At 56.0% G+C, this 27,461-nt stretch overlaps 1 protein-coding gene across 3 annotated transcripts in view; it reads right to left on the minus strand.

Annotated features, from left to right (window-relative positions):
* Ctif (cap binding complex dependent translation initiation factor) overlaps positions 1 to 27,461 on the minus strand; it is a 262,414-nt gene that overhangs the window by 72,883 nt on the left and 162,070 nt on the right. For all 3 annotated transcript variants that reach the window (XM_026393788.2, XM_026393787.2, XM_077792243.1), the window contains 2 exons: positions 19,195 to 19,687; positions 16,509 to 16,808 (listed from right to left, as the gene is read on the minus strand). In XM_026393788.2, the coding sequence (XP_026249573.1) occupies positions 16,509 to 16,808; positions 19,195 to 19,687 (793 nt within the window). The remainder of the gene's footprint in view (positions 1 to 16,508; positions 16,809 to 19,194; positions 19,688 to 27,461) is intronic.

Raw genomic sequence — 27,461 nt, forward strand, 5'->3', positions numbered from 1 at the left:
GCACCGCCTCACCCAAGACATGATCTGCTTCCTCAGGACTCCAGTCACTGGAGACTCGATGTGCTCCTGACCTTGGAGGCTGTAGACAGGGGGGTGCACAGACACCCTGGGCACCAGCAGACCCACAAAGCAGGGCCTGCTCTCATCCAGAGCTGCACCTCCATCCCCGGGGCAGCCAAGTAGAAGTCGGACAAACAGGACTGTTGGCTTTTCTTTGCATTCATGAATCACGGTCCAGGGCAGTGGGCTGGAGACCAGGACGGACACCGGGGAAGCCCACGCTGGCCCGCAGGACAAGGAGCCATCTTGTTGCCTGCCTACACTCTGGAAAGATGCTCCCCCACCAAGACAGGAAGGGAAGGAGCAGACCCCAGCCCCTCACTGAGTGCTGGTGTAGACCTGTGTCCAGATTCGTCGGGTCATAAGAGGACAGGGAAGAGCACGTGGCCACTGTTTAGTCTCTAGGGAGGAAGCTCTGAACAACTCTGCCACCTCAACTGTGGTCTCTTATCTTGTTTCCCAGCCACCTGTCATCTGCCTGTACCTGGCCTCACCTGCTCCCCTCCCCTGTGCACTTCTGTCCAGCAAGGGCACTCAGGCAAGAGTGCATTCTGAGAAAGCAGGGCATGGGGCACCAGGGATGTGGCTCTAGCTTTGCTCTGTCACTGGTCACCCACGTGACTTTACATGTGTTTCCTAAGCGCCCTAGGTCTTGCCTTCCCCAGACGGAAAATGAGACTCTTCACACGCACCTCCCAAGTCTAAGGGATACTTAGGATCCAGGGTCAACAAGCGCTTGCAGAGCTCCTGCAGGGAGCTGGACGCTGGACACTGGCCTCTGTTGCCTTCAAGTGGACACTGTCATTCAAGCCTGGTCCACCCACATGGAGCAGGTATTATCTGTTAGCCCCACTTTACAGATGAGGAAATGAGGCCCAGAAAGACCCCACAACTTGCCCTAGGCCACACAGCTAGGCAGTGCCAGAGCTAGAACAGAGTGGGCTGCTCCAGACCCTGTGTTCTCAGGGTCTGGATAGTTGGGCTGGAACTGTTTCCTGGGCACTCCAGCTCTCCAGAGACCAGCGTGGTCTGAAGTTTCCCTTCTCATAGCTCCCAAAGGGTCTAGGCCTCAGGACACCCCACCACCCCAGATGGGGCCTCCTGGTCACACACAATGCAGCCCTGGCTGCTGGCATTTGGTGGTGTGTAAGGCTCAGGGTCCACCCTGGTCTCCATCTCAGACCCTACCCACTTCCTGCCTCACAGGCCCCTGTGGGTGACAAAAGAGGACTTCTTGGCTGGGGAGCAGAAATTAGAGTTCCCAGGGCTAAGGTACACTGCCCCTCTCCCAGCATGCCCAGAGCCCCAGTGGCCACCCCAGGTGACTTCTGCTCCAGAGCCTCTCTTGTAGTTCTGCATACAAACCGGGGCTCAGAGTCCCACAGTGAGGACAGACAGGAAACCCCCCCGCATGGCTGGGAGCAAACCCTTGATCTGCTCGGCCCTCTGCACTCCACAGCCTTGGGCTCCTGCTCCCCAGCTGATGAATGGTGAGCCCCTTCTGAATGAGCAGCTCAAATGAGTGTTTCCACAAAGGACGAGACCCCATTTTCCTACCTGGCTGTGCGGGTTCCTCAGAACAGATTGAGAATCACCCTCTTGATCTGGCTCCTATGATGCTCAGGCCGCTTTGCCTAGGATTCTGGGGCTTGTGGTCTGTTCGCCTTCCACTTTAGGAACCTCCTGACAAGGGGGCTGCTGAAGAACCCCAGTCAGAATCCTACCAGAGGTCCCACAAATCTATAGCAACCAAATCGGCACTCCAGCACTAAGCTGGTGGCAGGGAAACACAGTGATCCCACAGCTGCCTGCTGCTAGTGACCTGAGGCCTAGCAGTTTTGGGGTCCAGGCAGTGCTTGCTGGGCTACCTTAGGAGGTGCCCAGAGAGCAGGGTACAGAGAGGGAGTCTCTGCTTGTCCCTTCCCCAGGCTGTGGAGGCTAGTGAGGCTAGGGCCTGCTCACTGTCCACCACCCCACAGCCTGCTCTTGACCTCTGCTGCAGGTCCACTCTGACTGCAGGGGGGGAGGCCAGGGCTCTCTTCACACCTGCTGTGAAGGAAAACAAAGAGCGATAGACACATGGAAGAAATGCAGTCTCTGCTGGATTTGTTCATCTTCCTAAGGGCAGCGGGGCTCTGTGGGCACAGGCTGGCATCTCTGGACAGGCATGCTCCTGGGACCCATGCTCCACCTGACTCCTAGTCTGTCTGCAACCTCTGGGGCCCTTCAGCGGCCTCTGGGAGCCTTGGGCATAAATGGGAAGGAGCACCAAGCCCCTGCCTGCGGTTTCTGGATTCAGTTCTGGGTTCTCGTAGTGGCTGGAAATGGCACACAAGAAGGTGGCCTGGTGACAGTCATCATCACGTGGCTTAATCTTCCTCGTGGGACAACCCTCAAGGTGCCACCACACGGGAAGGGGCTGCAGGCAAGTGAGGCGGGCCTGGCGCACTGGCGCCCCCTGCAGGTCGCTCAGCCTCGTCAGCAGGCCCCAGACAGTGGGTGAGACCAGGAGGGTGGGCAGCAGTGGCCAGGACTGCAGGCTGGTCAGGACGGAGAGCTGGGGATGGGGTCTGCTCCTCAGTGGCCAACCCATCCGCCAGGCAGTCTGCAAAGGGCATTTAACAGGTGCCGTCTGTAGGCACAGCACGTCTGCTTTGGAACAACAAAAAACTGGAAGTGACCTTTGAAATCTTTTAGTCCCCTTATTTATGGGGGAGGAAGCCACAAGAAGGGTGGAGATCTGGCCTCAGGCCACCCTGCTACCACCCTGGCTGGGGGCGTCCTCCTAGACCCAGTCTTTAAACCCTACTTCTATAAACACGGGTCAGGTGCAGACTGTGTACCACCCCCATCTTCTCTCTCTGCCCCGAGTCTCACCCCTGATGTGCTCCAGGCTCTGCCCAGCCCTGGACCAGGAAGTAACCTTCACCAGGTCAAGGCACCCACGGGCTGTGAGAGCTGGACAGAGGGCGCTAGGAGCTCTGCTGCAGAGGGCCTGGGGTCCAGCTAAGGAGTCCCAAGCCTGCTGGCCACAACTTGCCCGGTGCCTTCATTTTCCCCAGCGGGACCCTGAGGCTCAGGGGTGGGGCTAGGCAAGGTCTGGCTTCCGACTTTTGTTTCCCCAGAACCCCTGAAAGGGGCCCAAAGACATGTGCTGGTGGGGGTTCTGCAGAGGAGGGCGAGATGGGAGCGAGGGCTTCTCTGTGGGCTGTCCCGCCCGCAGCCTGGCAGCCTGGCGCACAGCCCTGCTCTGCTTCCCTGAGGACCACGGCTCCTGCAGGAGGAGGCCTCCAGAGCTGCCTTTCTGGGCACGGATGAGACTGTGGGTCGAGTGGGTCACACGTAATGGGCACCTGCAAGTTGACCCTCTCCTGTGGGGCAGTGAACTCATCAGGGAGGGATGGCAGGAGGGTCTCTGGCCTGGGATGCCCCCCGCCCGCCGTAGGCTGGCCTGGATTCCAGAGCAGTGGCCCTCTCTGCTCCTGCCCGAGACTGCCAGAGGCCCGATGCTGGCAGGAAGCTCACAGCTCTTGAGGTAGAAGTTTTAGTTTTGGATGAAAATCCGGTCTTGGCCTGAACTGGGGAGAGGCCGGCGCCAGCAGGATGAACGGCCAGTGTGGTTACTGTGACCCGGGGTCACAGCCTGGCTGGGCAGCCTCAGCCCTGGGCTTGCTGACACTTGAGGAGCCCCTGGGCCTGACAACCTTGGCGCGGCTGGTGACACACGACCGTCCCCTCCTGCGGCCCCCCCGCCGGCCTTTGCCCCAGGACTTCCTCCTGTTTCTTCTCCCCCCAGATCGGCCCCCTCCAGGAAGCCTTCCCGCCACTCCCCCCAGTTCCAGAGCCTGCCCCCTCCTCTGACCACTCTCCAGTCAAGCTGGCCTTGCCCCCCAGCAGGCCTCTACACATCTGGTGGAGGCCAGAGGCCCCTGTTGTCCTCGTGTTTACAGGTGCCGGGTTCAGGGTGCCAGCATGGCCGCCACAGGGGCCCTGGGCCCCTCTGAGAACTTTCCGGTGGTTGGACCCCAGGGCCATCCACTCTGCTGGACCCAGCTCAGGTCCCAGGTGCCTGAGGTCCCCGGGCTGTGGAAGAGGCCTGTGAGGGGCTCTCTGGTGCACTCCCTGCTCAGAGCCTCTGCTAGGAGCCACGAATGGACTCACCCAGGGAGAAGGACATATGGCCAGGACATCCAGAGTCCGTCCTGGGGGGAGGTCTTCAGAGGACACAGCCAAATGACAGCTTTATGGATTTTCACCATGGTGACCGGTGGACGAGGCAGGTACAGAAGACAAGGATGACCACTTAATGGAGGCGTGGAAGGCTGCAGGGCTGCAGGCTCTGCCCAGAGTCGCCCAGCTGCTGGGGGCCGGGCCAGGGCCAGGGCTGGGCACTGAGTCCTGGATCTTTGATGATTTCTTCCGCTCTAAGGTAGCAGCTCATTAAAAGGAAGGCTCTGCGGCCTGGTGGGCTGGAGTCTAGGACTCTGCTTCTAAACTTGATTGAGCACGCATCTCCCAGGGTGCACCCGTTCCCATTAGAGGTGTTCGTAGGTTTTGGTTGCAGTCTGGCTGTCTCCAAATGCCACCTAAGCTACCCTCCTGTGGTATAGCCCTTGCCTAGTGGACGGAGTGGGGACATGGTATAGTGCACTGGTGGCCCTCTGCCTCTCTGCTTTAGAGGTCTGGGTGTGGGTGACCTGGGTGTGCATGCACGCTCCTCTGGAATACACTTGGTCCCAGGCTGCACCCTGTCCAGGGTGACATGATTTGTGGGGCAAGGGACCTTCACAGGGGGAACTGCTCTTGTCTGCCCCCAGGTTTCCAAGTGGCCTGAGCTTCTGTCACTCTGAGAACTGGAATCTGTTCTAGGGACCTAGAATGACCACCAGGGGTTCAGTGAAGGTTGCTCTCAGCAGCTGTCCCTTCCTTGTTCCCCCAAGGGCGGCTGACCCATCCCTGACACTGGACTAGTGTGGACACGGCGGGGCCAGGGGGCGGGGCTGGGACGGTGCTCCCTAAAGGTCAACTCCAGGCCCTGGTGCTGCTGCGGGACTTTAACCCTGAGCTCAAGGAGTGAGGCAGCAAGGGAGGGGGACCTGTGGGCATGCAGGAGCCATGACCCTGAACTTGGGGCTGCCTGGGGCAAATCAGTGCTGGGCAGCATCACGCAGATGCCCTGTGCTGCATGTTAGCACCTCTCCTGGACAGAGGTGCCATGCAGCAGGCAGTGTGGGAAGAAGAAACAGGACACAGAGTTGGCTAGTGCTAATCCAGGCAGGAGTGACCATGGCACAGACCCCTGCCCGCCCCCGAATCTGCTTCCTTGCTCTGCACCCTGGAATGTCCTCTGTGCTCTTGACCTCTGGTGGCCACCTGGAGGGGGGCTCTGACTTTGCAGTGGGGACCCCCTGGCTGCCCTGAACACTGAGCACACACACCTCAGCACGACTGTGGCTGTGGCGTCCCCTCCCTCCCCGCTGTGTCCCCCTCATCCACTCACTCACTTCCTAACTCCCTCCCATCCACGCCAGGCGTCCAGAACGTGGTCAGCGATGGGGAGGGGACAGAGGCCTGACGCAGTGCAGAGAGGGGTGTCGGGGGCAGGACTGGGCACAGGGCACCGAGGCAGAGTCCCTGCTCGCTCTCCCCACAGGTGGCCTGTGGGCCGTGGGCTGGGGACCGCTCTGGAGCTGAGGCCTCAGAGCCCTGGTAGGGGAGCCTGCTCCCCACGGCCCAGAGGTTCAGGGTGATTCAACCTTCTAGAAGCCCTCAGAGCCCACGGAGACCCTGCTGAAGAACAGGAACAGGGTTCCACACTGGCCTTCTGTCCCCGTGGTGGGCAACCCCAGCCTCTCGAGTCTGTTCCGTGCCAGGGCCAGGAGCAGGCTCCAGGAGGCCCGTGGGGAGGGGCCTGGCTTAGGTCTCTGAGGGGCACGTGCAGATCTGTGCCTGACCCCTGCACACAGATATCAGTGTGTTCACTCAGAACCCTGGTTCTCAAAAAGACACACTTAAGTCCAGTGTCCTGTAACCCGTCACGTGCCTCCCTAAAGCGCAGTCTCTCTTAACCTCCCTGGACCTCTGGGGTCTTGTCCATCACGGGAGCATGTTCAGTTGGAGAGTCTCTAAAGCTTTCCTTCTAGTCTACGTCGTTCTATGATTTTTAATAAGCTCGGGAACGCTATAGCTCAAGAACCTACAATGGCTCCCCAGGTCCTGCTTCATAAAGCCCGAAACCTTTTGCCCCTAATTGGTCCATCTTACAGACTGCCTTTAACTCTCAGCTTGATTCCAGGCAAGGCAGTGCCCTTAATGTCCCTCAATTGTGTCATTTTTAAAAAATCTTGGTTTATGAAATCTCCTATATTAAAAATACCCTGGTGGAAAAGTTAGGAAGCTCCTAATAAAAGTTAAACATAAAATTTCCATATGATTCAGCAACTCCACACCTAGGCATATGCCTCCAAGAATTGAAAGCAGGGATTTCAACGGATACTTACGTACCCATGTTCATAGCAGCGTTATACACAGAATCCAAAAGGTGGAAAAAACTCAAGCATCCATTGAGGGATTGATGGATAGATGAATAAAATGTGGTATAGACACAGAGTGGATTGTTATTCAGCTACGAAAAAGGAAAGTCTGACCATGCTATCCCATGGGGGAAACCATTATGCCAAGTGACATAAGCCAGACATAGAGGGAAAAAAAAAACACCTTGGTGTGATTCCACTTGTGTGCTGTACAAAGAGGAGACAAATTCACGGAGACAGAGGCAGAATGGAGGCTGAGGGGGAGGCGGAGTTATCATTGGTAGTACAGGGTTTTGGCTTGGTGTGTGCAGGGGTCCTGGGGTAGGGTGGTACCTAGCATGATGACTGTCCTTGGTGCTGCTGAGCTGTGTCTTAAAATGGTTAAAATGATAAATTTTGATGTTGTAACAATTTTTAAAAATGCCAAAGAAGAAAAAGAAGGAAAAGAAGAGGGGCGCCTGCGTTCCTCGCCTGCGTTCCTCCCCCTCCCTGGAATCCAACCCTCCTGGGGCGGCTCTCTGGGGACAGCCCTCCTTGTGCCCTGCTTGGCCAGGCCTTGCCGCCCTGAGCAGGTCCAGTCTACCTGGGGCCTTGCACAGGCTGGGTCCAGAGGACCCTGGAGGATAACTCCACCCTGTTTTCTTCCATCTGAACAGTGACCCTCTGTGGTCCCTTCCCTCCCCGGGCTGCTGTCCCTTTGTGGGGGAGGGGGGAGCCTCTGGGGAGCCAGGCCGGGTGGGGAGCAGTTACATAACCTGCAGGGAGATTTTTTCCACCGGTCAGGCCGTGCCAGCTTTCCAGTGGCGGCCCGGCAGGTAGAGGCGCCCGGTCTGGCCCGCCGTGCCCAGGCAGGGTGGAGATGCTGCGATCTGGAGCCGCTTAGCATAGCTCAGATTCCCGGTGGCGGCTGGGGGCCGGCCACTCGCTGAGCGGCGGCAAGGAATCTGCTGTCTCCTGCCTGCCTGGCTGGGAGAGGGAGGAGGAGGAGGAGGAGGAGGTGCTGGGGGTGAGCTGCCAGCCAGCCAGGGGTGACCCTCTGGGGCCCGGGACACCCGAGCTGGTCTTCTCCGATAACCTACTTATCTGCAGGGCCGCTTCGGTGTGGCAGCTTCAGACAGGGCAGCGCCGGGCCAAGTTCCCTCAGGGGACTGAGCGGGGAAAGGGAAGCCGGGGTGGGGGTGAGGGTGTGCAGGGAAGAGGACGCAGCCGCAGCCGGGCAGGAGGCAGGGTGAAGTCATCCTGACCCCAGGAATGCTCCCTGCTCCCCGGTCCTGGGACAGGACCGTGCTGTCCCCTTCTGGGCTGTGGCCTGTTCAGCTGCCCCCTGCCTACTGGATGCTCTTTGCTCCACTGAACTGAAAATCTTGGAACTAGCCCAATTGAGGCTGGCTGAACACCTACTGTGTGTCAGTTGGTGGTGGGACATGAAGTTAGCACAGAAATACTCTTTGTCTCTAGGATATCTGGGGACACAAATCTCAGAGAAGCAAAGCTTAAACAAATCAACCGACGGGTCAGAGGAAGGATAGGTCCCTGGGCTGGGAGATCAGGGGAGGCTTCCTGGAGGAGGCAGAGCATATGGCACCTCTCCAGTCCCAGACCTCCGCCAAGACCCGAGGTCTGTAAGCACCAGTGCCTGCCTTCGCCACCCCAGACCCAATCAGCACAGGAGGGGAGATGCTGCTCCAAGACAGAGGCACAGGGGGACCCTGGCAGGGCTTGTTCTTCTCCCCAGCCTCCCTGCTGGGGTGGGGCGCCACACTCCTGGGGCAGCAAGGGGCTCCCTTCAGGCTGGGGGCCGTGGCACGTCAGCTGATTCAGTCTACCACAGCCCAGGGTCCTCTCCAGGATAGAGCTGGGGTGCAGAGGTGTGTTTTAAATGCTCAGTTCAGGGCCGGGTGTGGCCCAGTGGAGGAGCGCTTGCCCAGCACACGTGCGAGGCCCCGGGTTCCACCCCCAGCATTGCAAAAACCGAACAGATGGACGAGGAATGAGTGAGTGCTGAAGACCAGGGTCACAGCGGCTGTCATCACTGCCCCCTGCCAGGTTCCCAGGGCTTGGCTTTGCTACCTCAGGGCTAGACATCCTGCCTAGAGGGTTGAGAGTCCAGGAAGCGACCCACCTGGGTGTCCCAGAGGCACAGCTGGCCGACTCATGAAGCTGCATGCACGTCTTACTGAGCCCCTTCCCACCCAGAGCCACACACCTGACAACGCAGACAGTGGCCACTTTTCACAGGAAGTAGTCCCTGGGCCTCTAGCTTCTCTGTGGACTGTGGGAAGCTGCCCCTGAGACCCACGAAAACCTGTGGTGTGCGTTCAATGTGCACAGAGTCGGGGGCCCTGTGGGGCCGGAGAAGATGGGGCAGCCAGAGGCACAGGCGGGCTCTGGGCTTCGCAGAAAAGCTCATCAGTCTTCTTGGGGCCGAGAGTGGTGGTCCTGTGCCACCCACACCCACCCAAGGCCAGGACGCCCAGCAGGCTTCTGTCCAGGCTCCCCCAGGACGGACCCTGCTTATTCTGACCCAAAAGACAAAATGCGCTGGCAGGTTCAAGTCCTTGTCACCTCTGTCCCTCTGAGCACTCTCAAGCTCCAGAGGGAGCCTTAGCACCTTCAGAAGCCACCTTGTCCCCAGGGCCACCTCCCTATTGAACAGTCAGAGAGGTTGTGTCCACAAATGCCTTTGAGACATCCCAGTGGGTCCTTGACTCGGCTGCCTAAGCCTTGGCTAGTGCCCCCACCGGCCCCCACCGAGATAAGAGGAGCAGAGCGTTGGGCAAATTAATGGAGATGACACTTCACAGGGCCATCCACAGCCCAAGGTATACTGCAGGTGCTCAATATGGGTTATGAGGAGGAAATGAAGGAAACTGAGAATTCCCTCAATCCAAAGCAAGTGTCCACGACGTGTCTGACCAAGAGGCACAGGGTGCCTCCTGCTGTGGCCCCTGCAGAGGTTGAACACAAGGGCATCAACCGGGCACGGACTCTCCCTGCCCCGGCCCAGCCTGACAGGCCCCACAGAGGTTCAAGCTCATGGGATGACTGGTGTCCCTTGACATGGCCTTTGGCATGGGCACAGATGACTCATGGGGTGCTCCGATGCCAGCTATTTTGAGAAAAAGGAGACTTTTCGGGGGCTTTGGAATGACCCTCCGTGACCTCCCCGTGGGAAGGGTGTGTGCTGCCTGCTAGCCCTCCACTCCTTGCCCCCTGGCTTCTCGCAGCCCGGGAGGGAAGTGCGTGGAGACAGCCGGGGCTTTTGCATGGGCTTTGGAATGCTCAGAACCATGCGCTTCCACCCTGGGTATGCCCGGCCGGGCCAACACGGACATTAGTCTCCATGCCTGGCATGCACACCAGCTCAGCGGGGGTGTGCGGGAGCCAGGAGGAGGTCTGAGCCGAGGGAGAGGGTGTGAGGAGGAGATCTGGGCCACAGCCCGTGGGCGGCCGTGTTCTCTCAGGCCCCTGGGCCTTCCGGAGGCCCAGAAAGCCCAAGTCTCTGGGACGGCTGAGATCCCAGGGGATGATCCTACAGGGTGGATTCTGAAGCCCCCACAGATGGCTTCATGGGATGGATTCCTGATTTGTCCAAGGCTCTGACCCTGCACCCTATTTGGGGAGTAACATGGGAGCCAGAAGACCAGTCAGCCTCTTGACTTTGGATGAGCCTTGGGACCTCGCTGAGCCACTTCTTCCATCTGTCAACAGAGGGAAGCCTTCCTGCCCTGGGACCCACCTTGATTGACAGAGGAGAATGCTCATCCTCCAGGATTCCCTCACCCTCTTCCATCACCGAGGCCTTTACTGAGCATCTTCTAGGTACCAGTTGTGATGGGAGGAGCTGGGGGCAGGAGGTAACTGAGCCAGGATTCCTGCCTTCCAGGAGCCTACAACTCAGAGCTGCCTGGAGCCCCAGGAATCAATACCAGTCCCTCTCTTCCCATCCTCCATAGACGACGAACTATCAGCAACTCTGGTTCAGGAACTCCAGAACTCTGCAACAGGGGAATGCCTTTGATTTTGCAAAACCTTGAGAGAGAATGTTTTCTCCTTACAAATAGAGTTAGAGGAATAGCCCAGTTCCTCTACCTGAGCCTGCAAACATGGGACCAGGAAAGGGGGCAGTGTGTGGGAGACATGGTGGGAGTCGGGTGGACACAGGCAGCTTAGGTAAGAAACATCCTCAGGACTTGAGACAATATTAAGGGCAGTCAGGCCAGAAAATCCGCGTGTCCCTCCTGGATCTAAAATCATTTCCAGAGACCCCCACAGAGTTGCCACCCCATTGAGCTTCTCTGTATTGAAATCTCCAAGCACAATGCTCAATGGTGACTTAGCCAGAAACTCTAAGATCAGTCTGTCCATTTCTCAAGCTTGAGGTCAGCTTTTTAAGAGGTCGTCTGCTCAAAGGTACTGGTGGAAAGCAATTCATTTTGAAATCTGGTCACAGGCCAGATTCTGATTTTTTGCGTTGTCTTTTCACAACAGCCCTGCTGTGTTCACGACTTGGTGAAGATGAAGTTTTGTTTTGTTTTGTTTTGTTTTTCCTTTTTTAAAAAAGAAATCACACCAGTGTAACTCCACATCATATCCAGCCACCAAAATGGGAAGTTATACTCCATGTGTGTATGATATGTCCAAATGCGTTCTAGTGTTGTGTATAACTAAAATAAATAAATAAATAAAAAATGAAAAAAAAAAAGGTATCGCATCCTTCTGTTAGATGTGTTGTTGGCAACGGTTGCTAGGGAGGGCTGGGTTCAGTTACAGACACACTGATGCCTGCTCTAATAATACTTCGCTCTGCATAGCTCAGATGCAGACACCTCTTGGCTAAACAGGGCACACACATTTCAACAGAGGAGGGCTTGAACTTGCACTACACAAGCCTATCTCAGCAAAGGAGCCCTCCCTGAACCCACAGAACCGCAGGCCTGGGGAGGTGACGGGGCAGTGCTGGGCGGAGGGGGCTCAGGCCTCCAATTCCTGTCATTCCAAAGGTCCCATAAAAAGAGGCACACTCATTCTTCACTTCTCCCTGAAATCGGAGCCCTCCTCCTTCCTCCAATTGCACTGCGATTCCCCGGTGAGGACCCAGGGGGATTTCTGATGGCCTCTGCCCTGGGCAGCCCACGTTCTCCTGGAAGTTGGAAACAGTCAATGCGCAGAACCTCTGCAATAGTGAGGTGGGGGGCCTTGGTGCGACCGGGTGGGGCCAGGTGGGCCACGCTAGGGAGCTGATCACTTCTCCAGCCTTACTGGGTGGCACGGCCTCTGGCCCAGCCTGGCAAGGTGGGTGAAAGTGAGGCCTTTTCTAAAACACGTACTGGTCAATCCAGCCAATATGAGGCCGAGAAAGAACAGACCAGGGGAAGTCGGGGAGGGCGAGAGACGGAGCCCGCGGGGGAGAAGAGGTGGCTCTCACTGTCTTGGGGAGGAGTCTCAGGAGGACGGCACGGAGCAGGAGGAGGCCCTGTGTCAGCAGCTAAGGCCTCCTGTTCTCTCTGTTGGGTTCCGAGTCCTGCGCATCACTCAGTAAAGAGCCCGGCACCTGACAGATTGTGACTGGTTTACGGTGTGCTGGGCAGATCCGGCTGGTCCATAAATGTCTCTGGGCCAACTCCCTAGTGGTGGCACTCAACCGTGGCTGCACCTAGAATCACCTGAGGGATTCTTTATGAAAGGATGCCCTGGGGTCCCGTCCCTGAGAATTTAGTTCAATGTCAGGTAGGACCCCTGGGCAGCTTGTTTTAAAGCTCTCCTCGTGATTCTCATGGAGAGCACCTGAGAACCCACAGACCTAAAGACGACCCAGCATCCGTCACCTTGCAGTATTCTTAGGCTGGATCCCCACTGTGGACAGTCACACCGACAAGAGATTGTGCCTTAGTTTACCCATCTGTGAAGCTGACCCATTACCCTCAAACTACCAGTCCCAATGCCTTGCTGCTTCCAAGTGTGGTCCCTGGACCAGCTTCACCAGCATCAGCTGGGAACTTATTAGAAATGCAGACTCTCAGGCCCTGTCACATATACATTGCATCAGAATCTGCATTTTAACAAAGTCCCAAGACTGATTCTGAGCTGTGGGATGGGTGATAGGAGTCCAGAGACCCTGGGGTCCACGGCATCGTCACGGCCCATGAGGGCAGTGGTTCTAAGTTCCCTGAGAGGATTTGGTGGGTCTGGCTGGGAAGAACTGAAGGACCTCTGACCTCCCCCTAGACCCCATTCCTTACTCTGTGGGGCCTGCACCCCAGCTTGACGTCCCTCGGGCCTCTGCTGGAGAATAACAGAAGAAGTGGCCTCTCTCCCTCCTGTGTTGCCAGCTCCCACCACTGAGGGCCAGGCAGCAGGAGCAGGCGGCCAGGAAGGCCTGGGGACAAGACAGCTGCTGGGAGCGGAGCTCAGGGGCACTTCACAGCCTGGCCCCTTTGCAGCCAGCACACTAAGCTGCGTCTCAGAACTTGGGCGGAGACGTGGCCTCCAACCTGGCCACAGGAGGAGCATCTCAGAGGCTGCAGAACAGAACCAGGGCCTGGCTAGAGACACAGAGCCAAGTGGGCCTTGCGTGGCTGGAGCTGGGCATGGACCCCACGGGGAAGGGGAGGGCAGGGCGCTGGGCCCAGGTCTCCCTCTCTCTGCCAGGAGAGTTACCCAACCAGGTGTGGCAGAAACTCAACGGAAGCAGATGAGAGGCCCTCCCGTGGGTGTCAGGAGGGACGCAGGTGGGTGCTGAGCCTGCTCCTTGCTCTTCTTGGGCCTCTCTGGTCTGGGTGGTGAGTGACCCTGAACTCTGCTGCCCGGAAGTTCTGCCACATCCTGGGCTGCAGGACCAATCAGACAGCTGGGCTCCCTGCGGACGGGCCGCGTGTTCAGGGCGCAGCACAGACAGTGGCCTTCCCAAGACAGCAAGCCAGAGGTGGCCTAGGTGAAGCCTCTCGTCACACCCCTAAGGACTCCTCTGCAGCTCGAGGGAAAGCTGGGTTGTGGGTGGTGAAGGGGGTGAGTGGTGGCCTATAGGGTTGAGCCCCACGCTCTCCAGCCAGGCCCACGGCTACTGTCACACCATGGGGACAAGCCCTGAAGCTCAGAATGGGGGTCGTGTCTGCCTCCAGGGGTTCCCTTCTAGCTAGAACCACAGCTGTCCATGGGCCAATGGCCTGGGAGAAGAGAGGGGTAAGCTTCTTCCTCTTCTGACATCCATTTCCCCATGGCCACCAAGGCCTGCCAGCCCCAGGACACAGAGAGAAAGGAGCAGAGGGGGTCCCTGCCTTCCCGAGCTGGGAGGTGGGCAATGACAGCAGGGACCCTGCATCGCCGTGCTCCTGGGCTTCCCGGGAGGAGTCCCCGTCGCTCCCCACCGCACACCTCTAGGGGACAGGACTGCCTTTGGGCACTGCCCACCGAATCCTCCGCCTGACACAGGAAGACACTTAGGCTAGTCCGGTGACTACCTGGTGATAGGAGCCCAGAGTCAGGGGGTTACAGCAGGATCCCTGGCGATCCATGCCCAAGTGCCACCTAAAGTGTGAGTATGAGTCACCCTGGCAAAGGGCCGGGTATCTGGGATTCGAGGGGCAGTGCATTTTAGTTGGTGGCGGGGGCAGGAATGGGGAAGGTGTCCCTTCGGATACAGATGGAGGTTCAGCCTGGCCGCAGGGTGGCAAGAGCAGAAGGTGGGAGTTACTGGTTCACCTCTGCCCCAGACACAAGGTGGCATCAGTAGGGTAGGCCTTTGTCACATGTCACTCATGACAGACCTATCACAGAGTTACAAGGTGAGGTGAAGCAGTTGGCAAGAACGAAGATGGGGGGTGGTGTGCTAAGGACTGCTTCATCCAGCGGCCAGGCCTGTGGATGTGTGAAAGGGAAAGGCCCAGATGGGTCACTTGTGCTCCTCCGGTGGCCCGATTCATCTCTAGCAGCCAGCAGGGCCAGACCACCAGGTGCAGCCCGAGGGGCGACTGCAAGGCGGGGCTCCCACTGCTGACCCCTGCCGACCGCGCAGCCTCAGCCAGGTCTGGGCTGGTCCCCTGTCGTCTGGTCAGTGCGTATCCCACTCAGGGAACGCCCAGCACAGTGACCCTATGAGAACCTATTAGCCGGGGGATGCGGATGGGACGTCAATGAGTGAAACGCAGCTTGACAGGTGCCTTTCCTGCTGGGATCCCTGGAGCCATCCTGAGCCAATGAGCAGATTTTGTGATTCACAGGGAAGTGGGTGCAGGGGTCACAGAGCCCCTTTGGTGGCTGAGAAGTCACAGGATTGATGCTCTGCTGGACATCTAGGGGCAAGGCCACTTTACCATGGATGGCTAAAACAGATGCCTGATCTTGGGCAGCCTCTGCAGCCAGACAGCGTCCCTGGGTACCCTGTGCCCTGGGACTGTCTGCCGCTGAGGTGGCTGGGTTACTTGGAGCTGGCAACCATGGTCTAGAACTCTTGCTTCACCCTGGCCCTTGTTTGAAAAAAAAAATAATCCCCAAGCCGAGTGCAAGGCCGAGCTTGTCCACGGCTCCTCCGTGCCTGGTGGTACATGGCGACAGGCCTCTCTGCCTGTCACCCTCCACACTCTCCCAGGACATTCCGGCCTGCGAGGAACATGCCCAATGTGCAAATCCCTCAGGTAATGCGGGAATTCATCACCAGGGGAGCGAGGGCGATCCAGGAATGGGAACCTGATCAGCCCTGGAGCTGGAGAGAGGAGCCCAGGCTGGCCAGGGAGGCTCAGGTTACAGTGCCCGGGGCACACGGGAGAGGAAGGACGGACAGCAGGCCTGGGGCTCGGCAGGCCGCAGGTGGATAGAAAGCAGTGACCTCCTCTTGCTTTTAGCGAAAAGACGGCAAATCATAAACCAGGTGGCTGAGACGAAGGTGGACGTGCTACCTTGTTTACACCTGTTGTCCAGGCGCAGCTGTGAATGGAGCCCCTTGGACTTCCAGACGAGTGGCAGTTTAGATGATCAATCTGTGGTCACCCGAGTGACCAATGACCTGCATATGGTCTCTTGGGTTCTGCAATCCTACGTCCACAATGTCTAGGTGACTGACTTTATTTGAACCAGCAGCTTGATTTATATCTCAACTAATCTCTAAAGTACAAAGTAGTAGGAGAGATGGCTTCTGCCCAGCCCTAGTGAGGCCACAATGCCACGATACCTGCCATTTATCCCCAATGCCACCAGTTCACCTACGGCCACCCACAACGAAAGAGCAGACAGATGTGAGACAAAGGGGTGCAGAGTTCAGTCTAAGTGCACAAGGCCACACCCGCCACACATGCACTGCCATGACCATGGCTGGACCTGGTCTCCATGGAGGCAGGAGTGAGCAGGATTGGAGCTAAGCTGAAGGGATATCGAGTGGGAATGCACCAAGGACGAGGCAGTCTGGGGCTGCCAGGCTTTCCCTCAGCCCAGGACCTGCAGTGCGTCAGCAGACAGGCCATCTGCGTCCTGTCCCCCCAAGGCTCTGCTCAAACCCATCTCAGTCCCAGCTACAACAACTGCACAGCCACCACGCTCTGAGAGGCTGACCCTGGGGAGAGGAGAGAGGTCCACGGCAAGTTCACGTCTGCTCAGACGTGCAGAGGTCAGAGCACAGAGCCAGCCGCCGTCTCCCTTATCATGAAAATAGAAAGCGGGAAATGCTGGTTGAACAAAAAGCACCTATAAAATTATATTGGTCCTTTGTAACCATGGAGCACTCACACAAACACACACAAAGCCGGCCGCTCATCCCTCGCCCCTGACTGCCTTCTGATTTTCTATAATTAATCAGGCAATGGAGGAAGGAACTCGGGACAAGTTCAAGTGTGGTCAGAACTTGCAGCCTCCTCTCTAGTAATAACCCACGGCGCGCGCGGAGGGGCAGGGGGCATGGGGTGGCAGCTGCTGGTGTCGGGTTACCTGGAGCATGTTGAGGAGCAGGCTGCGGAACTTGGTCCCTTCCACCATGAAGAGGGCCATCTTGTCACAGAGCTTGGCGGCCGTGAAGGCGAAGCTGCGGTCCGACACGGCCTTCTGGTAGATGGTCCTCACTATCTCGCCCAGCATCTCCTCGGAGTTGGTGGAGTTCTGGGCTTCCTCCATGAAGGTGGTGAGCTTGGCGTCCACGTCGCTACTGTTGTTCCGCATGCTGTTCAGGATCTCGATCAGCTTGTCCATCTTGTTCTGCTGGGGGCTGGTGGTCTCCACGGCCACTTCATCCTGGGCATGTGGGAGGAAACCAAGCGTGGCTGAGCGCAGCAGAGGTTTCTGCGGGGTGCGGGTGGCCTGAGGGAGTGCGGGCTGTCATCCCAGAGGGGGGACTTGAGGTCCTTTGGGAATGCTTACCCACCAAGGGCCCGCATGCCCCAAATGCTCTTTGCTGATGTTTTTCTGGGCCTTGGTGACACCCTCATTGACACTGCGAGTTCTAGTTCCTACCCAGGATTCTCATATACATTGGGGTTTTGTCTGTCTGTCTGTTTGCCTATCAGAAAGGATTTAATGGGATCTATTTATTTATTTTCTGTGGTGCTGGGGATTGAACCCAAGGCCTTGTGCATGCGAGGCAAGCGCTCTACCAACTGAGCTCTACCTCCAGCCTTGATTTAATGGGATTTAAAAAGAAGGAATATGATAACACATCTTATCTGAACAAAACAGACGAGAGCAGAAGACCAGGCTGGGAAGGTGAGGAGGGTACAAAATGCCTGCAGGGGTGAGAGGTGGCCCCTGGTGGCCCTACGTCCTCCACACCCTTCTGTTCCCCATGCCCAGGGGTGGTTGTGTTCTCTGGGCACAGGGTTCCCTGTGGAATCCTCCCTGGCTTTATGTCCTATGGAACTGAGGGCTCTCTGCACACAGATGCTCCACACCCAGGAACCTTCTACAGTGTCACTAAAATGGCTAGAACAAAACCCCTCCCGCCCTTTGAGGTTTTACTGGCTGAGACCAGGCTAGGGGCTGGAAAGAAGGAAGATGGCATCTAGCTATCTCAAAAGTATGCACTCAGAACAGCAGATGGGTGGCCAAGAACGCAGGCGACTTCACTGCGGAGATGTGAAATCCAGTCCAGGGGCAGGATCGGGGCCACACTGCGATACCCCTCCTGCTTTTGCCCTGTTCTCAAGACACGCTTTTTCATGGGCCTGAGCCTGCACCCTCCTGAGGACAGGCCTCACCTGGGGCAAGTCCTGAAACTCATTTATGGGTGCTACAGAAGTGCCTGATCTGTTCCATTGTTCATGCACCGCCCCACCTTGACCACCTGGGCCCTCGGCAGGACCATGGTCTGCGTGTTGAATAACACCCACGAGGGACGTTACGTGTCTTATTTAATCTTCACAGTCTCTTTGCAAGTGGCGGGGGGCATATTATACCTAGTTTGCTCAGAGAGGTGGTTGACTGGCTTACGGTCACCCAGCCAGTCCAAAGCAGGGTGAGGACTGAGCCTGGATGCTAAAGCCCGAGCGGCGTCCCCGGTGCTGCTCTGCGCTCTGCTTGGCAGGCCTCCGGAGAACTCAGAATCCTCCCCCACGGCTCTAGAAGCCTGTCCTGGAAGCTCTCGGGGCAAAGCCACACGCCGGCCATCAGCTAGGAGGCTCAGCCAGGAGGCCCACTATGGGATGTCAGGAAATGAGGGAGGATTTCTTCTCAGCCTGTGGCCCTTGTCCCCACAGGAAGGAGGAGCAGGGCTGGGCACTTTGGGGTGGTGGTGGGGGACACAGTGTGCCACTTCAGCTTTAAGGGCTGATTTGGGAAGAGGGTGCCCTGCCTTATTCTGCCTGAGGGTGGAACTTGGACCTGGCTTCCGGGCAAAAGGAACCGGAGGAGGAGCCCAGTACATCTCGCTGTGGGGATGTCCCAGAAGGAGGACTCAGGAGGCTCTGCCCGCTGTGCGGGGATGGCTGTGGCCATCAGCCTTCCTCGGCGAGGGTTCCTCTCCCCGGCAACAGCGCCTGTGCCCTGGGTGAGTGTGGAGGGGCTGGGGCAGTGGTCGCTAGACCGGGCACAAGGGACATAATGCTACCACTGACAAGTCCCCATTCCTTTTCTGGTAGCTTGGTACTCTGTCCTCGGGTCATTCAGCGCAGGCTGGCACTAGTGTGATGCAGAGGCTGGGCCTCCTGGCTTTGCACCTTTGAGCCCTTGCAGGCTGCTGGGAGATGAAGTCGGGGAGGGCAGGGTGGAGGCCAGCCTTCTCCCACGCTGCCTGGCTCCTGGCAGGGACGGAGCCTGCGAGGGACTCACACTGGGGAGAAGCAGCCTTTCGTCTTATTGCCTAAGTTCCATGTGTCCCCAAATGTTCCTTAGCATGGTGGACTCTGACCCCCCAAAATGCTCCTGTGCCCCTCCCATCACCCCAGCACATGTCCCTCCCGCTCTTCCCCAATGCTAGCTGCACCTTTGGGGTGACCAGAAGCGGGGAGCCCAGGATGTGCTGAGGGGTTCCTGCAGAGCTGGCCATGGCTTGCCCTGTGGTGGCCCAGTGGCATCCACCCAGAAGCCCCCCCACCTAACTCCCTCTCCTCCCGCCAGAGCCCACCTACCAGAGCGCCTACCTCTCGCTGTCCTCCCTGGTGCAAGAGAACAACAAAAAGCCAATTACCGGTACCTTTTCCTTCAGCCTCCGCCGCAGCCTGTCTTTGGAAGACTGGAGCAGGGTGACTCTGGGCCGCTCCCCCGCGCGCTCAGGGGGGACACTGTCTTTGTGCTTGGTCTCGGCCTCTGGTCCCCCGGGAGGCTGTGGCGGCAGCCTCTCGGGAGCTGTTGGGGTGAGGGTGTCAGGGCTGCGGGGGGTTTCAAGGCCACTGTTCCTGGTGTCCCCTGGGGTGTCCTCAAGTTTGGGACTCTCGATGGCCACGGTCTCTTTGGCGTTGCGGTGGGCTCCTGCCTCCCCCTTGTCCCCTGGAGGGTGCTTCATGCTGCTCTGGTACCAGCGCCGGTTCTGGCTGTAGCCGTGGTGGGTAGGCCTCCCTGAGGCGGGGGCCGCTGAGCCCCCCTGGTAGGATTTCTGGTGATCCCGGTTGTGTTTGGCACTGCCCGGCTGGTGGTCCCCGTGCTGTTGGGGCTTGTTCCCCCCGGGAGGTCTCTGCTGCCTTCTGCAAAGGGAAGGGGAAAGACAGAGAGGGGGGGTCACCGGTGGGCCGGCCAGGGTCCCCGCATCTGAACACCAGAGGAGGAAGTCACGGCCTTGCTCCTTTATTCATTCTCTCAAAAAACAATTATTAAGAACCTCCGACCTACCAGGCTTTGCGACAGAACGGCCAGACAGGTGGCTGGCAGAGAGAGATTCGAGTTCCTCTTTCACTTAAAGTCCACATTTTATTCATTTAGTAGATGCACAAATACACAGGCACAGGGAACAAAACCTGAACGATCTAGTAGAAAACACGGTGAACCCTCCTGCTTCTGTCGCCAGCCACCTGCTGTATCCTCTGGTAGCAGGGTTTCCTGAAAAAACTCAGCTGTGGACCCCATCCACCACCTCCAGAATGTCACCACCTGGAGACAGGGCCTTTAAAGAGGGGATCAAGGGAAGATGAGGATGTCATCATGTATGACCGTGACCATGGGAAGTCACACTCCATGTATGTACAACATGCCAAAATATATTCTACTATCAAACAAATTACAACAAATAAAAATAAAATAAATATTTCTTAAAAAGTTCAGATGAGGATGTCACAGTGGGTCCTCATTCAACATGACTGACAGCCTTATAATGTGAGGAGATTTATTTTCTTCTCCTCCTGGTATTGGGGATTGAACCCAGGGCTGCTTTTCCACTGAGCTGTACCCCCAACTTTTTTGATTTATTTATTTTAAAAATTTGAGTCGAGGTCTCACTAAGTTGCTGAGGCTGTCCTAGAACTTGGGATCCTCCTGCCTCAGCCTCCAGGAGTAGCTGGGATTATAGGAGTGCTCCACCATGCCTGGCTAGTGAGAGGAAATCTGCACACACAGCTGGGGTGCTGCACACAGACATAGGACCCAGGGAGAAAATGGCACCTGCAGGCCAGAGAGAGAGGCCTCAGAAAAACCAGCCCGGCTGACACCTTGATCTGGGACTTCCAGCCTCCAGAACTGAGAGGAAATCAATATCTGCTGTCTTAGCCACCCCGTTGGTGGCACTTGGTCCCAGCAGCCCTAGCACACGAAGACATTTAACACGATGGTTTGGGGCAGACAGGCTCCCAGTTATTAGCAAGGCAAACCTGAGCTCTGCACCAGGATGAATGACAACCTTTTGATTTGTGGACAGGAAGCAAGTCAAAGGGTGAGTGGGGTTGGGGTGGGCATCCTCACGGCTTCCAGGCCCACACCTGACGCTGTGTCCTGCCACTCCCAGCACTCGTGTTCAATCTCAATGTCACCCCCAGGTTTTCCATGCCGTAGCGTCACCGGCAGTGCAGGTGGGGAACAAGATAGCCACACCCCTCAAAAGTCATGCAGTGGTGAGAAATTGGCAGAGAGACATCACCTTCTCCAAAATGAGTCTCCACCTCCTATGTGACCTGTCTAGCGTACCAGGGGCCTTCACTGCAATTGCACTTTATGAACCAACTTCCAAGTGATTGCTTATTACTTAAGCAAACTCACTTTCACTGCACTTGATATATTTTTATCTGTAAAAATTTTTTGGGGGGGTCTCTTGGGTTTGGATTAAATGCATTCTTTCTTTCTCACTAAAAAATTAATGAAAAAAATTTTCCATTGAAAAGCTTTCCACTTGGTAGCATGGCTTCATTTATTTATTTATTTGGTACTGGGGATTGCACTCAGGGGCACTTGACCACTGAGCCACACCCCCAGCCCTATTGGTATTTTATTTAGAGACAGGGTCTCACTGAGTTGCTTAGTGCCTTGCTGTGGCTGTTGAACTCGTGATCATCCTGTCTCAGCCTCCAGAGCCACTGGGATTACAGGTGTGTGCCCCGCACCAGGCAGTGGCATGGTTTTAGATAAATTAAAATGGTCAAAGGAGGGACAGACATGTGACTTTTAGTTTCCACCCAAAAAGTAATTTATAGCACATTGTATATCAGGGGTAGAAATTAATATAATTTTTCGGCGGGAAATCTGACAATTCCAAAAGCCTCTAATAAATGCCCACCTTTGGACCTTGTTATTCCACATGTGGTAATGCATCCAAATAAAGTAATCAAAGATGTGCATAAGGATTTAGGCACAATGATATCCGTCACAGCCCAAACGGAACGTGGAGTAATTAAGGATGAAGCAAAATAGTTCACTCTTGCTGAGGGAAGTATGGGGTCCTTTAAGGCAAGTACTTATCTGCCTAGAAAAATCTGGAAGGATACACTCGAAAATGCTAATGGTGGCTATCTCTGGGAGATGGGATGTGGATTCTTCTTTTATTTATGTTTTCTAAATGAACATGATTTCATTTTCCGAAATTAAACTTTTTATTGCGAGGCAATTCGAGATGCACATGCATTGTAAGAAATAACGCACGGCTTGCCCACTTCCCCTCACGGTAGCATCTTCCACAACCATAGCACAATGTCACAAGCAGGACTTTGACAGCGAGACAGCCAGGATACAGACCACTCCTAGCACAGGGGTCCTCCGGGTGCCCTTTCGGAGCCACGCCCCCCTCGCTCCCACCACCCCCATCCGTGGCCTTTGGCAACCACGAATCCATTCTCCACTTCTACACTCTGGAGAATGTGGTATAAATGGAATCAGATATTTCTGGGATTGGCTTTTTTCACTCTGCATAATTCCCTGGAGACCCACCCAGGTTGTTGCCTGGACCGGTTTCTATTTCTATTTCTCCATTACTCGGTGGCGGTCCCTGGATGGACGCTTCGCCGTGTGCCTAACCATTCACCTGCAGAAGGACATCTGCAGAGCAGTTTGGTCCTCTGCACGGAGTCTGCATCTCCCTTGGATCAACGCCCAGCAGTGCCGCTGCTGGATCCTCTGGTGGTCACAAATCTAGTTTTTAAAGAAACCACCGTTTTCCACCTTCCCGCCAGCACCGCAGGAGGACTTCAGTCACAGGTCTGTGAGTGATGCTTGAGACGCACTTTCTCCTGTTTGGGGGATTCCAATGGCATGGATGTCAGACTTTTTGTCACGGTCCCACAGGCCCCTGAAGCTCAGGTTGTTCCCTTCCAGTCCCTTTTCTCTGTCCCTAGTGCTGGGTGATTTCTTCTGTGACCTCTCTGGTTCATGGTTCTTTCTGTTTGTGCCCTTTCGTTGGACTTTTCATTGCACTCTGAAGCTTCCATTTGGTTTTTCTTGACATCTTCTACTTCTTTGCCAAGACCTGAGTTTTCATGTTTCAACGGGACTCCTAGGTGTTCTTTGGAGCGTTTTTGGTGATGACCGCTGTGACATCTTCGCTAGATAATTCTAACCTATCAGCTTGGTGTGGGCCTCTGTTAATCGTCTCTTTTCCATTCAACATAAGATCTTTCTGATTGGGGGTATGGCCAGCGATGTTCCATTGAGACCTGGACCACCGGGCACGATGATGAGACTCAACTGCCCTAGCTGGCCTCCTCCCATCTTGCTCTGCCTGGTCATTGTGCAGTGTGTGTGGGGGTGGTGGTGGTGATGGGAACTGCTTTGTCACTGCCCAGTGTCAGCAGAAGTCCACCTTCCCTAATGGGCCTTCTCTGGCACCCAAAGGGGGCTCCTCATCATTGCTGGGCAGGAATGGGGGTTCAACTCCCCACGAGGCCGCCAGACACGATCTCAGCATGGACGGGGAACCTCCTTTCTGCAGGGAGGGGTAGGAATTCTTGGCTCCCCAAGTGGCCTCCACTGGCACAGAGAGAGAGGTGCTTTCACCCCTCAAGATGGAAATTCCACTTGGTCTCTCTGATACCATCCTTCCATAAGTCTTTCCCGAGTGGTGGGTAGGGCCGCTGTTTCTTCTGGGGCTTCTGGCTGCAGAGTGGTTATTGCCTAGAGCGCTCCGTGCCCTGGCCTTTGGCTGGAGGGAGTCAGCTTTGGTTGGGGCTTCTTTGCTCATGCCTCCTGGTGTTTCTGGGTTTCTGGTTCCTTTAGATCCCAGTCTGGGATATATGAAGCCAAGAAGAAAATGGAAAGAACTCATCCTGGTGCTGTTCCTCAGGTCCCCAGGTCCCTGGCCTGTCTGCCTTCCAAACATCTTTCAGAGTCTTCTTATGTCTGTCCTTCCTTCTTTCCTATCTGTCCATCCATCCATCCATCCCTCCCTCCACCTCTATCTCTGCAGCAGTCATGAGGAACCCCTTTGGGTGTCAAAGAAGGCCCAGTGCAGAATGTGGACCTCTGCCCCCACTGGGCAGTAACAAGACAGTCCTCCTTGTCCCCAACCTCCCCACTGCATAATGACCAAGCAAAGAAGACTGGAAGAGGCCAGCTGAGACAAGTGGGCAGACTTCACCATTGTGCATGCGTGTATGTATATATATGTAGCGCTCGGGGTTTTTAGTGGTCTGTACCTACTCTAATAATCATTATAACAAGATCTACGCAGTCTGTTACACTGAACTGAATCCCACGACCAGGTGTCCTGGGCACCCTCAGGAGGCCTGTGTGGTATTTTCATCTTCGTCATCCACCTTCCAACTCACTGGGTTCTGGTGACATTCCCAGGCAAGCACCTCGCTGCCCTGACACTGGGGGTAGAAGAGGAAGCACCTCCATCCCCCCAAACCCTTCTGTGCTCCCTGACACACCTGAAATCTTCAGTCTCACTCCCCGGGTCTGATGGGATCAGGACCGTGAGCATGGCACCCGGGGAGAGCTGGGCCCCTGTTGGCAGAGAGGACCATGGAGGCCGGCTCCTCCCAGTGGCCTCTAGATTGCCCAGAGCTACAGTAATGCCCTTCAGCTCTGGGGGCCACTCCCTCCTTAGGGAGCATGAGGCACCCACCCTGAGAGAGCAGAAGCTCCAGGAGGGCGTGGATGTGGCTCAGAGGTAGAGCCCTTGCCTGGCTTGACAGACGGAGAGGTCCTGGGGTCATTCCCAGCACTGCCAAAAAAAAAGGAACCCAGGGTCCACGCCGGTTCCGCAGGTGCCTTTGGTGAATTCATCCTCCTTTAATTTTTCAATTACTTTTAACTAACGGGCCCTTTCTCTTTCCATTATCTTTGTTCTTTGAATGTGGGTTATTTTTTTTAGCCCAGAGGGGAAACTTGGAAATTCCCTGGCAGATAGCGTTCGATTCTTACAACTTTTGTCATCCTTATTTAGAATTTTTGTGGCGCCTGTAGCTATGGCCCAAGAAATGTCCCTGAAGAGTGGCTGACCGAGCCCTTCCCAGCATCTATCTTGGAATTGTCTCGTTTCCCACTGGCGATGCCAGGGATTCCCCTCTCTGCCCAGCAGCCTCCCCCTGTCCCCAAAGAGAGAAGAAAAAAGAAATCGACTCCTGTCCACCTGGAAGAGGAAGGAAGTAATTTGTACATGGCTGGTGGTCAAGGGTTGCAGAAAGAAATCCGTTAGGCCTTGTCGCGCTTTGGCTGCGCCTTCCTGGGAATTCGAATGACCTGGGATTCCACGTCTTCCTGGTTCAAAAGACCCTGGAGCCAGCCGCCCCACCAAATCAGCAGTGACCAAGAACGCGCCATGTCCTCCGGTATTAGTGGGTGTTCCCGGGCTCACTCTTGCTGGGGGGCAGCTCCTTTGCACATGTGGAGGGCCATCCAGAGGTGGGAGAGGAAGCCAGGGAGTGCACCCTCAAGTGTCCCCTTCTGACCAGAGAGGCAGGACTCCTGGATTCATAAGAGGGGGCTCTGGATGTAGAACAACCCAGCAGAGGCGCTGTCCTGGGATGATCCTGTAGGAAGAGCCCAGATATGGCTGGAGGCCGGGGGGCGCAAGGCCTCTCTCTTTTCCTTGCGAGCAGTCAGATCAAGAACCCTTCTTCCCATTGTTCAGATGAGCCAACGGAGGCTTAGTGAGGTAAGGTCCCACAGCAGAGCTCTCCCAGGGGCTGCCAGAGGGCTGAGCCTGTCCACTCATCATGGGCCCCAGCAGCCACCTCCGGCCTCCCATGTGCCATGAGACCTACCCCTCAGGAGAGCAGGGCTGAATGACCACCCAGACCACAGGAGGCCTGAGCCCTCTGCCCAGGAAGGAGGGCTGCTGAGATGGCTGGGGCAGGCTTGGTCCTGGGCCTTGTTCCCCAACAATGGAGCCCTCGGCTTCCGCACTCCGGCCATTCACAAATATTTGTCAGCGGTCACTGGTGGAGCCGGCCCAAACCAGTACCTCTCTCTTCTGAGTTTGCTGGCGCTGGGTTTCGTCGATACCTTCTTAGGGCCAGCTGGCTGCTCCCCATGAGACCTGTGGGTTGGGGTTTGGCTGGACTGGGACAAGTTGCTGTTGCTCCCAGCAGCCCGGCCAGGAGGCTGCGTTGGGTCTCCGACACACGAACCTGTGGCCCCAGGTCGGAGAGCACACGGGACACCTACCTTGGCAGCACTGAGAGCAGCAAGGGCACACATGGCCTCTCTGGGGCTTCCCACCTGCTTGATCCTGTCCTGGGGACTTCTCCCAGGGAGGGGGACGGCTTAGGGGACAGGAGTGATAGTGTTGCATTTGGCTCCCGGTGGTCCCTGCTCAGCAGCAGTCATGTCAACTCTGGTTTTCAGTCTGTTCATTTATTTAGCTTTGAGAATGGCAATTGTCGGGGTTTTGGATTTTTCCATCCTTCATTTCGTTTATTCTTTCTTCCTAGGGTTCTGAAATCAGATGTCTTGTTTGACTCTAACACTGCTCTTTTTTTTTTTTAAATATAAAAAAAACAATAAAGTTCTTGGGACACCACAGCCGCATTTTGGGAGGTGGGTGTAGGGAGAATAACTTCACATTTTTTTTTAAATGGTTTTAACAGCGGTCCAAATGGAGACAAACGTCTCTCTGTTCGTTTTTTATTTCATAATCGTTCCCAACTAGATATTCCAAGGGCCACTGGCTTATTATGGTTCTCTCAATGTCGGACAGTTCACCACATAATTTGTAGGTCTGCTTAAAATTTTCTGAAAGCAAAATTCCGAGGGCAAGCGGTTTTAAAGCTATGCCTGGGCTCATATTTCTTGCTTCAGGAAAAGTGATGACTGCTCACTACTAGCACGGGCACCTCCACTCCGGCCCACCTCGACATCGCCTTCGCGGGCTCCGGCCTTCCCTGCCCCTTGGCTGTGAGCCTTAGTGGCAGAATTTTTATTTATGTTTTTGGTACTGGGGATTGAACCCAGGGGCGCTTAACCACGGAGCCACATCCCTAGCCCTCCCCACTTTTAAAAAAAATATTTGAGACAGGATCTCACTAAGTCACTTAGGGCCTCACTAAGTTTCTGAGGCTGACATTGAACTCACAATCCTCCTGCCTCAGCTTCCCAAGCTGCTTAAAGGTGCTGTTCTGCAGCTGAGGGGCTGCTTAGCATGTGTGGTAGACACACACACACACACACACACACACACACACACAAGCTCCGGTTTGTGGAATGATGGGGAAGCTTAACAAGGAAAACCAGGGGGACACTCTCCTCCTTGAGGGAGTCAGCTGCAACCTACTCAGAGCCCAGGCTGGCCCACTCCTGGTTGCGTGGCCTGGGTGATTTAACCTCTTCAGTCTTGCTCCCAGCTGCGTGTACCCCTGCCTCAGGGGTGACTTGAGGATTATCTGAGAGTTTTAGATATGAGACAAGCAAGGTTCAGAGAGGTTGCTTTATTCCCTTGGGGTTGCTCCGAGAGTTGGTGGCAAGACCCGCACTGCTTAGCTCTGTTTCTGCTCTAACTTGCTTTCTAAAATGCCCTCTGGTGGCATTGAAGGGACGTGCGAGATCTGGGTGCTTGGTGGAGAACAGGGGGCTTTGCCGCAGAGTGTATGTGAGCCGTAGTTG

The sequence above is a fragment of the Urocitellus parryii genome, chromosome 13 (assembly GCF_045843805.1).
Source record: "Urocitellus parryii isolate mUroPar1 chromosome 13, mUroPar1.hap1, whole genome shotgun sequence".
Taxonomy (NCBI): domain Eukaryota; kingdom Metazoa; phylum Chordata; class Mammalia; order Rodentia; family Sciuridae; genus Urocitellus; species Urocitellus parryii.